The following is a 13,511-nucleotide window of genomic DNA, read 5'->3' on the forward strand; positions in this document are numbered from 1 at the left end:
GGAGAGGTCTATGAATATCAACTACTGAGGCATGTTTTCTCACCAATATATAGAAATTAGTAAGGAGCCTAGATTTTTGAGGTCTCTATCTATCCCTTTTTCCTGGGCAGAGGAGTCAGGAATTTGAACAGTAGTATCATTGAAACCCAAGCAAAGTCCTTCATGCTAGCATCCTTCTTATGACAGGAAGCTGAAGAGAAAGCAGGTGGGGGGGGGGTGGCTGGGGGGCAGGGCAATAATCAGCCTGGAAGAGGAGTAAAGATTCAGGACTTGCCATGGTCCTTTTCTTTCTCCTTCAGGTTTGGAATAAAAAAAAAAAAGACTTCATGTATAATACTAAATTATGAAAAAAGTCATTTGTTTAAAGTGATATATAGAAAAGGCAAAAATGAAGTTAAGATACGATGTTGGTAGGTAGTTCAAGAGAGTATCATTTAGGTTCTAATGAAAACTGTGGGTGACTGAAAAAGTGTGGTGAAAATTGTAAGCTCTATAATGTAAAGAGCACTATTACACTTTTCTTCCCCCTGTTGTCATCCCCTGCAGTCAGATGGAGAGTGATGCACATTTCCTTCTTTACTTCTACAACTAACAGTCAGGAGCTGGATACAGATTTGTCATGTTCTGTGCATACACACTTGTACAATGAGCCTTTTAGCATTTCATCAGGCGTAGCCAATTTTATTACATATCTAGACATAACCTTTCTATAAATGCCAAAATAAAATTTCAAAGATTCTTTGGAAGTTAAATAATCAGCACTACTCTTCTTGTGTCCACCACCCCCACTGCCACCACAAGAGATCAAATACTTATTATAAATGCTTATCTAAGCATGGTCTTTTTTTTTTTTTAAGATTTTATTTATTTATTCATGAGAGGCACAGAGAGGAAGAAGCAGGCTCCATGCAGGGAGCCTGACGTGGGACTTGATCTCAGGTCTCCAGGATCATGCCCTTGGCTGAAGACAGTGCTAAACCACTGAGCCACCAGGGCTGCCCTAAGCATGGTCATTCTTAAAGGCTGCTTGATATGGTATACTCAAAAATTCAAATGAAGACTGGAATAATCCTCTAGCCAGGACTTTAAAAAATTTATTTGAAAATAGTGTTTCTCGGGCAGTCCAGGTGGCTCAGTGGTTTAGCATCACCTTCAGTCCAGGGCATGACCCTGGAGACCCAGGATGGAGTCCCACCTTGGGCTCCCTGCATGGAGCCTGCTACTCCCTCTGCCTGTGTCTCTGCCTCTCTCGTGCGCACTCTCTGTCTCTCATGAATAAAAAAATAAAATATTAAAAAAAAGAAAATAGTGTTTCTCTATTCTATGGTATCAATTTCTAAGTGAATCTTATATATTAGTGAACAATGAATTAATATCAAAAGGCATTTCTACATTCTTTAACAAGATTAACATTTATTTATACGTAGTTCCTCAGCAGACATTATCCTGTATGAATTGCCTTCCTTATTTATGAGGTTGGTATTATTGTTCACATTTTACAAATTTGTATATTTAGGTACAGGGAGGTTAAGCTATTTGCGCAAGGTCACAAGGCAAGTGGCAGCATCACAGGATGAAGGTTTGAACTCAATTCTGAATTCAGAGACTGTACACTTAATCACTCTACTTTCTCTGGCTCTGTGAATTGAATGTTATCATATTCCTAGAACAATGGCATAAACTCTACTCTTTTTAAACCTCAAAGTCTCAAAGAAATAGTGACAAAAATTCCAGTAAAATGACAATTATGTGGGATATTTCAGCATGCAGATACTGTTAATGTGAATTTTACATAAGAATAATTGAAAAGATATGTTAGGATTATAGACACAGAGTATAATGAGGTTATTTTTTTTTTAAATTTTTTTTAAGATTTTATTCATGAGAGACAGTGATAGAGACAGAGACACAGGCAGAGGGAGAAGCAGGCTCCAAGCAGGGATCCTGATGTGGGACTCCATCCCAGGTCTCCAGGCGTGACCCTAGGCTGAAGGCAGCGCTAAACTGCTGAGCCACCCGGGCTGCCCTATAATGAGGTTAATGTCAAAATTCCTAATTGCTTTTAAAGTTATATTTTAGATCAAATATAAATGAAGGTAAAAAATTACACCTGAAGCCTTGCCTTTACTTTATACTACTCTTATGTAGAAAATTATTCACCCACTAAGCAGTATTAGCCCCTTTTCCAAAACACTGTGCCACAGCATTTCTCTTATCAGAGTCATCAGTAAATCTTACTCTCTTCTAGACCTTTAAGTCTCTGAAGGAATTAAATTTTCTGTTATTGTAAAGATACTTAAAATAATTAGTGAGCAAAATGGACTAAAGAGAATTTTATTTTGAAATTGCTAGTTAGGAATGGGTCTCTGGCATAAATCAGCCCAGGTACAGAGCACATAACCATGGTTCAGGTGTGTATTTTCCCTGCATTTGTTACAAACACTCCTTAAACCTACACAGAGAAGTATAGCTGGAGGGGAAGTCCGAGTCAGTCTCACCCTACTTCCTGATTATAACATTAGGAAAGCAGAGAGGCTAAATGCCTTACACAGTGGATTAATGGCTACTCTGCTATACTCACTGTTTCTGAGTGGCCACTAGGCAACACCAGGCAATAGCTTTGTCCATATCATTTGCCTTTTTGCCCCATTCCTTGAGGAATTTTGTTCTAGAGGCCTAATCTGGACCCCCACTACCAAATCCATCCAGGCACCACTACCCAAACATTCCTTCTCACCCTTCTGTCCCCACTTAAATCTTACTCACCTTCATACACCCAGAGTTTAGCAAATTAAATGTTTCCTTAATGGATAAGATTTTTTAAAATAGAAGGCAGCCTATCTAACATCATCAAAAAGTATATGTGAAAGTGTAACAATTCTACTTCTAGGAATTGATATTGTGCTGAAGTTACCATAGCAGGCCCTAACTGCCCTCCCTGGACAGGTCTGCTTACAAGGTTGGCCCTTGGCTGGTACATGGAAACACGGATTTCAGGAGAGTTCCTAATGGGATAAGAGTGGCTTACTGTGCCGAAACTGTTTGCACAAACAATGTGGCTTATACTGAACACCTGATCTCCTTCTGGGAGCCTGGGATTTCAGTATATGTGAGAGAGAGTTTTTGTGACCAGCCCTTAATAAAAATCCTGGGCTCCTACTCTCTAATGGGCTGCCCTGCTAAACAACATTATGCATGTTGCTGGCGGAAATAAGCATGTTCTTTGTTATTTATTGGGAGAAGATTCTTGGAAACTTGAGCCCGGTAGCCTCCAGCTTTGCCTTATACATTTTCCTTTTGCTGATTTTGAATTGTATCCATTACTGTAATAAACCATCTGTAAGTACAACTATTTGCTGAGTCTTTAAGTCCTCATCCAGCCTGGGGATGGTCCTGAGGAACCCCTGATGGATAGCATCTCAGTCATTTTTCAAGAGGTGAAATACAAAACCTGAAAAGTCTTGGGTAACAGTTTAGGCTGTTGCCAATTCTCTCTGATAATGGGTATTTTAAAGAAACAGCCCAACAGCTGACCTTTTATTCAGGTTTTGCCTTATATAAATGCATATTTTTAAAAGAGTAACTTACAGCAGGATGAAAAACGTTGATGGCTTGAACAGAAGCTTTCCCTTTTTGCTTATACCCGAATACCAAGTCAATCCACTGACAGATGTTCTGGGATACGTAGTCAGACTCTAGAGCCTGTCGATGAATGAGGATAAAAAGACGAGGATCGTTACGTGCCCAAGGAGGGAGGTTGACGTGATTAACCCGTTCACCATTCTGACGCACACCAAAATCAAAACCTAAAAGAGAAGATTAATATTAATGCTTACCTCCCCAAAGCATGCCTCATTTGGCCCCCTGAGCAGGTGTTAAGAGTTCCCAGAAACAGCTAAACAGCTATTAAAAGCAGGAAAAGCAGAGGCAAAGAGAATAGTGATATCATTGTTCATCTACTTACTTACCGAATGATAGAACTACATGGGTTAATGCTATCCTAATTAAATTTGACATCTTTCAACTTTATCCTTCTACCACTTTATACCATATTGAAAAAAAAAAACAGCAGAAAAATCACTGTCTGCTAATTTCAATATTCCACTTATCAAAACTTCAAATGTAAGTGCTTACATATCTATTCTATTCAATTATAAACTTGATTAAAATAAAACTAAGGCTTTGTATAAGCATTTCTGAATTATTGGTGTTAAAATCATAATCAAATTAAGACTATATTTAGTAAATATTAGCATTCTGTAGTTTAAAAAAATCCAACTAATACAAAATATACACATTCCTAAATGAACTGTTAACTTTATGTTAAGTACAGAGATCTGTCCTGACACCATTTCCACTAAGCATTCCTATGGACAAAAAAAATTATCGCAACACATTGAATTAGAGAGTTCTTCTGTGATCTAAATGAGCTGTTCTCTAATTGTTTCATTAGTCTGCTAGTGTAAACAAAAATCTCAGAAGTGTTTGTTTAAAAAAAAAAACTGTCCTAAAAGAAATGTTACAGAGATGTTTTTGTGCTACCTTTTACAGACATCATAATAGAATAGAAACTAAAAAGGATCTCTTAAAAGCTGATTACACTCTACATAAAATTGAGTCACTGTCTACTTCCTTCTAGATCTTGTGAAAACAGAAGGATATTCATTAATTTTGGAAGTATTTTGAAATGATATGATGTGAAATATAAACCAAGGGCTTAAATAAATTAACATGCAGTGAGGGTGGGGGTCATCTCAAAAAGCTCAGCTCCTCCCACAGACAGCTGCAGAGGGATTTAGGACAGACTGGCCAAGAATCTACAGAACTCTATGTGAGCAGCTTTGGGAGAAGTGGCAGGGATTTACTGATTTAACAATAGTGAATGAGACATCTAAGGACTGAGCTAGGGAGGGGCTGAGCAGCAGGGAGTCTGTATAAACTCACATCATTCTCAACTGTTATGTGCTCTAGGGACACATCACAGGTTGGCACACACAAAGCAGATGACTGGAGGTACAACGAAAGGCTTACGGGAATGCTGATAGGAAATGACATGATGTACATGATAGCAAACCATATTTTCCAAAAATATAACAACACTTGCTTTATTGCATGCTTTTCCAGAATCTTGCTGCTCCCCCATCAAGTGGTAAAATCTATATTCTTTCCTTTTGAATGTGGGCATGCACTTGTGACAGCCTCACAAACAGAATGCAGTAGGAGTCTCCCTCTGGACCTCCAGGGCTTGGTTAGAAGAGGCTGTGCAGCTTCTCCTCCTCTCTTGGGACACTCGCCTTTGGAATCCTGAGTTGCCAAGGAGAATGTCCAAGGCCACCATGCTGTGAGGAAGCCTAAACTAGTCCAGGTGGAAAGACCACATGGAAAATCACAGACACCATATAAAGAGAGATGCCTGCCAGCACCCAGCTGCTCTGATCCCCTGGCTGGTCTAGCTCCAGCTAATCTGAATGCAGACCCTAAAAGTGGGTTTTAGCCAAAACCACTAAAAGCACCAGGCTGAGCTGCCCCTGAATTTCTGACCTGCAGAACCTGTAATGATAACTTTATTGTTGTTTTGAGGCACTAAGTGTTGGAGGTATTTGTTATGTACCAAGAGATAATGGAAACATACATATAAGGAACCACAGACACAGAAAACAAGCATAGATTTAAATGAGCCCAAGCCCGAAAGCTACAAGGCAGGTACCAAATTGTGGATGCTGACAATTCACTGAGGCATTTCTCATTTGGGCAACACTATGAAATGTGTTCCAGGTTATTAGCAGTATGGATTTATTAATGATTTTCTAAACAGCTCCAGAGAGGCCAGTTAGTATAGAGTAAAATTCTAAAGTAATTTTCCCAACACTAACTTCTTTAAAGATACAGTTATCAATTTCATATATTCCTAAAGGTCACATAAAAATATGAAATTATGTAGAACAATGAAATTATGTAGAACAAACACCTCTTAAAGGATTATCTGGTCTATTTAAAGTAGGTAAGGTTGGTCAAGATTGTTGGTGTTTGGCATCACAGAAAACTTGATTTTATCCTCTACCATCTCTTTTTGGTATTAGAAGATTCTGGCTAGGGTATGTTATTTCTATGTTGGTCACTCATAAAAATCATTAAGATTTTGGTTATGTTGCACTTGCAGTAAATTCGTAACTTTTAAAATAATGAACATATGATAACTTTTGCAATTAGAAAAAATAAGCAATTTTTGTAACAAAACTAAAATACATGTTTACAAATACCTTTAACAGTTAAAAGTTACCAATTGTCCACACATATTTAGTCCTATAAAATAGTTAAAATCTTCATACTCACTTGGAAATAAAATGATATACTTGATAAATAAAAGGTATTTCTCTTATTGGGGAACTCAAATTATAGGACTTAGGAAAGCTCTTATTTTTAGAAAATTATAAAGTAAGTAGAGAAATATAAATTAGAAATGATTTACTGCTATACCTTCACGGTTGACTAAGAACTCTGGAAGATAAAAAAACTCTGGGATAAGTTCTTTGACATCAGTCATAGATTCAAAAGATGAGAGGCGCCAAGTTGTATTTGTGGAATGAAAAGTTCTGTCTGGAATGTCAAAACTTTGATCTACAAGGAAATACAAACAATGCAATTAAGACATAAAGACCTTATTCTATTTGAAGCTTATTATAATTAATTTACTTCTACTACTTTGAACAGATTAAAATGATGTTCATTTAGTTTTTCAATTTAAAAGACGTTATTCATGTTCTTGAAAATAAATATTTCTACACACAATTTGAGACCAAATTATAGTATTTTTAATCTGTATTATGTTTTCCTAGTACATATAACTGGATGAATTTATATCATTTATTTAATTGATTACTATCTGTCTACCCAAGCAGAATTAAAGCCCCATAACAGCAGGGAGCTGGGGTATCACCCACAACAAGCACATATGAGGGACTTGATGATGACTTATTTATTGAATGAGTGAATAATAAAGAAGGAAAATTAAAGTTCAAATATGTAAAACAAGTTTTTCCCCATCATAAAGCAAAATTACTATTACTTCACCTTAATAATTAAGATAACTTTTTTCTTTTTGGGGGGGAGGGGAGTATTGCTTTTTAGATGTTGTAATTGAGCTAAAGAATGAAGTACAATTTCCTATAAGTGAAAATAAAACTAAACACAGTCACTCCTCTGCTAAGTTCTTCTGCTGTAGATGAGTAATTAAGAACTGAGTTTTGACCTGTCTCTTTCCTGTCAACAGTTACCAGCCGCTAGCCATAGGGTAAGCCAAGAACATTAAATGTCATCCAAAGGCTAGCCCCTGAGAACATCAGATGTGTAGACGTTTCTTAGGAACCATGCTGTATGATCTAAAACTCCTTTGAAGTTGTTGAAGTTTCGAACTTATCTTTTCATTTAGAGACTGTCACAGACTAATCTCAGCATCAAGCAAGGCATAGTTTTGAAAAGGTGTGCTAAATTTCTTCCCCAGGTCTGGGCTTCCCCGCCCAGTAACATTTTCTATTACTTTCATTACTTTCTCTTCTATTTTGTTGAGTCAGTTAGCTCAGGAGAAAAAGTAACCAATCTAAATGGAACCCAGAAAAACTAAAGGCAATTATAGATAAGGCTATGGTGGAGTCATAGTCTCTAGAATAGAGACTATGAAGCTGTGGCATAAAAGCAGCACAGTAAGGGTTCTATTCAGATTTTCAAATTCTTCATTATTTCTTAGCTTAAAAAAAGTAATACTACAAATTCCTATGATCTAGAATGTGCATATACTAAATGAGTGATTCTTAAGCTAGTATTTCTGCCCCTACGGTGACATTTAGCTATGTCCAGAGGTTCTCACAACTGAACTGGTGAATGCCACTGGCGTGAAGTGGGCAGAGGCCAGGGATGTTGTAAAATAGCCTATACAACACAGGACAGTCCTCACAACACAGAATTATGCACCTCAAAATGACTGCCGGGCCAAGGTGAGAAGCCCTGGACTAAGCCAGAAGTCTAGAAATAAATCCAAAAGCCGACATAAGTCATTTCCAGCTAATCAGATGAAATTGATGGAGATTGCAGCAGCCTCTGTTTTTTAAAATCATTCTTAAATACACAATGAAGAAAACTTAGCATAATAGCAATATATATTAAAAATTAAGAAGTTTTAGTTGATTGGGAGTTTTATATTAATAGATTCTTGGGCTACATGAGAAAAGCAGAGGGTAGTAAGAATTCTGTGACACATTGCAGTGGTCCCAAACCGTATCTGAAACATTCCTTTTTATTCTGAGTGCCACTTTTTAATAAGGGCATTGGCAAACCATAACATGTCCAGAAGGATGATCAAAATTGTGACAGGTTTGGAAATCAGAATAAACAAGGATAGCTTACACATTAGTTTTTAAAACTCTTTAGTAAGTATGGAACAGTCTTATTTATCTTTTGTATTCCTTGCAGAAGCTGAATAGAGGAGGTTCTCAACCTGATGTCCAATTAACTAAGGATAATTAGCCTGGGGATAAAGAAGACTGAAAGGGAAAAAGGAGACAGGGCAATAATTTTCAAATATTTGAACAGCTGTCATGTGGAACATTTGTTCTGTGTACTTACACAGGGACAAATATAAGAAATATATAGAATATAAGAATATAAGAAATATACACAAATATATATATATAAAATATATACAAATATATATATATAAAATATATACAAATATAAGAAAGCCCCTTCTATATAGACCACATAGACCACATAGACCACATAGAGACAATACAAAATTCATTCTGCCAAGAGGTGGCATGTGAGTAAAAATATATAAAGAAGTTCAAGAAGGGTTGAGTAAATGAATGGATAATGATCCCACGAAGGATTCTGGGTGCCATGAGAAACAACTACAGAGCTCATACCACAGTCCTCATTAGAAACTGTTAGGACAGTATGTCCCTATTTGCACACAAGTCAGTAAATTCACCTCTAAGTAATCTTCCCGCCTGCAGTAGGTACTTAAACACTGAGATAGAAGATTATGATGATGATGATGATGATGATGATGATTCTTTTTTTGAGAGAGAAAGAGGGAGAGAGAGAGATGCTTTTTTGAAGAGAATTTTTTTGAAAGAATAAATAGAATTCTTTTTCCGGTGGTTTGATTAGTCTCAATATGTTCTCAGAAAGAATGTCAAAAATTTTTTTTTTCCTAATGACCCAATAGGATATTTTAGGTAGTTACAAAATAATTCTTACCTTGATAGGCTAAAAACATTTTTGTGAAAGGAGGCATTCTGACCAGGAAGTGAAGCACAGTGCCACTGTTAGAATAGTGGGAGCCATAGTGGTAGGGCTGCACAGGAGGCATGGGGTCATCTTCCCTAGCTCCTTTGCGGTACTCTTCCTCCAAGTACTGAAGGAAACAAGGAATCAGACAGTATTCATGAGAGAGTGCTCCAGACAAAGCTGGAAAAGCCTCACTAGTTTTCTTTCCATTTTCTCTACTGTCTGCCCCTTTTCAAAATTTTTATTTTATTTTACTTTTTATTTTGAGAGAGAGAGAGTAGGAGCGGGAGACTGGGTGGGGTAGGGGCAGAGAGAAAGAGAGAATCCCAAGCAGGCTCCACACTCAGCATAGAGTCTGACACAGGGCTCTATTTCATAACCCTGAGATCATGACCCGAGCTGAAATCAAGAGTCAGACACTCAACCAACTAAACTACCCAGGCATTCCTCTACTGCCCTTTTGACACCATTCTCCATGGCTTGCCCTCCCACTTGTGTTTGGACCTCAGCCACCTCGAGCGTCTCCTCCTTGGTGTCCTGCTGAGCTTTGGCCACCTGAGAAGCATGGCACAGTCTGCACCTTTAGCAGTCTGGCTCCCAACATGACTTATAATGTTTAAGTTAATCAATCACTCAATAAATGAGAGCTACTACTGTCACTAGAGACGTCTGCATTTTAAAAATGAGTCTCAAGATACAATGCTATGTTCTTTAGAGAAACTCTCTAGCAGTGGAAAAGCAATGGAAAAACTGTACCACATTACTGAAATTCTTAGGTATTAACATTACACATTATGGCTGTTTTGCAATGTAGTTATACTGAGATAAAAATGAATACAGTGATTTTTTTCATGACTCCTATCTTCCTATCATGAAGTAGGAAGCTCAACTGAATATTTAATATCTGTCACTCATCTCCCATAGCTTCTGTCTGGCTCTGATAACAAAGTCGGGTGATAGTGAATTTCTAGAATCACTTCTTGATTCCATAGCACTACCCCATTTTCAACTGCAGAAGAATCAAGGAGTGACAGTTATAAGATGGCTGGAGAGATCTTTCTGGAACTATGACACAAAACAATGTGAATGCGAGAAAACTGCTTCTCTTACCTTCATACTGCTATGAAGAATGCAGCATGTGGCTAATGAGTTTTTTTTTAAAAATTTCCAACACAATTCCATGAATGTTAATTTCACAGAAATAGATAATTTATACTTTTATCTGATATATTTCTGCTAATAAACTAATGCATAATTTGCTGAATATGAATAAAAGGAATGTATGGTGCATTATAAATAGACTGATATTGTTATTGTAAATAACACCAGGGGATACAAATAGCAGGTCTCTGAAAATCTCAGTTTTTTTTAAAGGAATATAGTTATTTACATGTGGATTACAGTGGATTATTAGCTTCCAATTTATGCTACAATAAGTGTATTTCTTTGGGCAGTTTTCAGAGAATTGAGACAGACAATAATATTTAAAATCATAGGGATCCCTGGGTGGCACAGCGGTTTGACGCCTGCCTTTGGCCCAGGTGCGCGATCCTGGAGACCCGGGATCGAGTCCCACGTCAGGCTCCTGGTGCATGGAGCCTGCTTCTCCCTCTGCCTGTGTCTCTGCCTCTCTCTCTCTCTGTATGACTATCATAAATAAAAAAATAAAAAAAATTAATATTTAAAATCATATAATGATTTCCAGTTGTCTGTCACTCAAAGCACAAGAAAGTAAAAAACAGAAAAATCAATATTAAAAAATTAGGCTAAATAAATAAATAAATAAATAATTAGGCAAAACACAAGTCTATAAAATATAACTTGAGTTTTCATTGATCAAAATATGAGGAAAAACCAAACCTACCTTGTATGTGTCCACATAACGATCTTCCTTTTCTTTATACTGCACAGCTATAGGCTTAGAGAGATTTCTACAGACAAAGAGAGGATGGAAAAATATGAAGTATTTTGATACTGTCAAGACTAAGCTGCCTACATACCACCTGCATCGTGTAAGTAAATTGGTGATCAGCACGCACTCAGCCCTTAGTTTAGTGCTTACACATCCTGCTTTGGAACTAACAGCCATCATTCAGTATTATGATTTAATCAATTGACCTAAGGTAGAGTTTTTACCTAAACAGATCCAAACCAATCTTAGGAATTCCCGACTTATGAGTAACAGATAAGAAGGGCTGTCACCGCCTCTCCTCTCCCTGCTTCCTCTACTCCCTCCAGAATCACCACGGATGCTGCCCCAGGCAGATTCCGGCCAAGCCCTGAAGTTCCTGCCCCATCTTCCAGACCTACACTGGCTAGGCAGTGAAAACTGAAGGGCAGTTTGGATGGGAAATATGCTCATGAGGGGATGTTATATAATTATTAGACTAGTTACTGAAAATTAAAGAAATAACACTTAAAAACATTTTTTTTTAAATTTAAGTAGGCTCCACACCCAGTGTGGGGCTTGAACTCATGCCTCTGAGAGTAAGAGTCACATGCTCTATTGACTGAGCCAGCCAGGTGCCCCAAAATGACATGTTTAAAATGACCAAGTGGAGATTTGGAGTGAGAGTACTGAAATAAATGTTTTGTCTAATTCATAGATCAGGAGTGACATCATTGTTCATAAAGTAGAGAATGTTTGCACACATGTGGATGTGTCTGTGCTGGTGTTCACGCTGTACCAGGGAGGCTAGAGAACTCTAGAATGAATCCTCACTTTTACAAGCTAAGAATCAAGTAGTGTCCCCGTGTGACACTTGAAAGAGCAAGAGGAAAAGATCAAACAAGGCAGGGCAGCCTGCCTGGCTGAGGAACCATCTGGTCTGTCATCAGGGTGTGGCTATCTGGAGTTTCAACATCTGGCTCAGTAACTAGATCAACATCTAAGATTTGCGCATATTTCAGTAGGTCAAACCAGATCTGCTGAGCTAGATATTAATATACCAATTTTGGAGCACCTGGGTGGCTCAGCAGTTGAGCATCTGCCTTATTAGGCTCAGGTCGTGATCCCAGGGTCCTAGGATTGAGTTCTGTATGGGGCTCCCCGCAGGGAGCCTGCTTCTCCCTCTCCCTGTGTCTCTGCCTCTCTCTCTGTGTCTCTCATGAATAAATAAATAAAATCTTAAAAAAAATACTTATCTCCTAGGGATATTGAAATTAGTGATAGAAAACACTAATTTTGTTTTTGAGAGCTTTCTAATTCTGAAAAAATTGTCAAAAAGTATAAAGTTTTATAGAATAGATACAAATTCACCCCTCAAAATCATGTTTAAGATGGGCATGCAGTTTTTCCTAAACAGTGTTAAGTAGGTTTTTTTGAACACAAGTAATACTTATTGTTGTGGCTGAAAAATCAGAAACTACTGATGAGCAGACCGAGTAACTCCCAAATCAGCTATTCCTACTACTAATACCTACTACTATTCATAGGTAAAATATTTTGGTATATACCTTTCCAGAGGTTTTCCTGGTTATCTGTATATGTATACTCATGTTTAAAATAAAAACATATTTCCCCACTTAGACTATATATTTCTAAAATACCATTTTTAATGGCTGCAATGTAAAAGTTCACTCAAACCTCATCATGTTGGGCATTGAGGTTATTTCTAAATTTTAGCTACTTAAAGAAAATGATAGCAGTTTAAGGACTATCTGTATGGCCAGATCTTTGAATGCAATGCCAGAGTTCTTGCCCTCATGAAACTTTAGTGGGAACCTTTCTGGTAAAGTACATATTCTTAAATATTACTAAAATAGAGTCCCAGAAGTTAATTTGCTAAAGCAGAGTATGCACATTTGGAGAGTTCTTTTGCTATATATTGTCAAACTGCCTTCCAGAAAGATTGGATCTATTTATATCAGTAGTGTAAAAATGTCTAAATGTCTATCAGCAGTGTATAAAAATGTCTGGAAGATAAATAACATGCCACTTGCTGTTTTTTTAAGTTGACAAATACATTAAACTGTATCTGATTTCTCAAAAATCATCTTAAACTAGGCCTACTTTTCTAAGGTTAACACATTCTAAAAAATACACATTCTAATATACAAAGTAGAATATTTGCAGTCAATTTTTCTTTAAATTACATAAGGAAAATTAAAAAACTAAATAACCAAAAAAACAAAACAAAACAAAACAAACAAAAAAACACTAAATAACCAGAATATTTCCTCAATTTGGTTACTCTAAAATGCAACTCATTCAAGAAAGGCAGGAT

The 13,511-nt window shown here is 37.1% G+C and overlaps 1 protein-coding gene across 5 annotated transcripts in view; it reads right to left on the minus strand.

The window, feature by feature from the left end:
* LYST (lysosomal trafficking regulator) overlaps positions 1-13,511 on the minus strand; it is a 175,718-nt gene that overhangs the window by 29,598 nt on the left and 132,609 nt on the right. For 4 of the 5 annotated variants that reach the window (XM_055308713.1, XM_055308716.1, XM_055308715.1 and 1 more), the window contains exons 41-44: positions 11,150-11,216; positions 9,256-9,412; positions 6,478-6,618; positions 3,589-3,806 (exon numbers count right to left, since the gene is read on the minus strand). In XM_055308713.1, coding sequence (XP_055164688.1) covers positions 3,589-3,806; positions 6,478-6,618; positions 9,256-9,412; positions 11,150-11,216 — 583 coding nt within the window. Of the gene's footprint in view, positions 1-3,588; positions 3,807-6,477; positions 6,619-9,255; positions 9,413-11,149; positions 11,217-13,511 lie in introns of those variants that run through there. The other variant, XM_055308717.1, reaches the window with a different exon arrangement.

The sequence above is a fragment of the Nyctereutes procyonoides genome, unplaced genomic scaffold (assembly GCF_905146905.1).
Source record: "Nyctereutes procyonoides isolate TBG_1078 unplaced genomic scaffold, NYPRO_anot_genome, whole genome shotgun sequence".
Classification (NCBI taxonomy): Eukaryota; Metazoa; Chordata; class Mammalia; order Carnivora; family Canidae; genus Nyctereutes; species Nyctereutes procyonoides.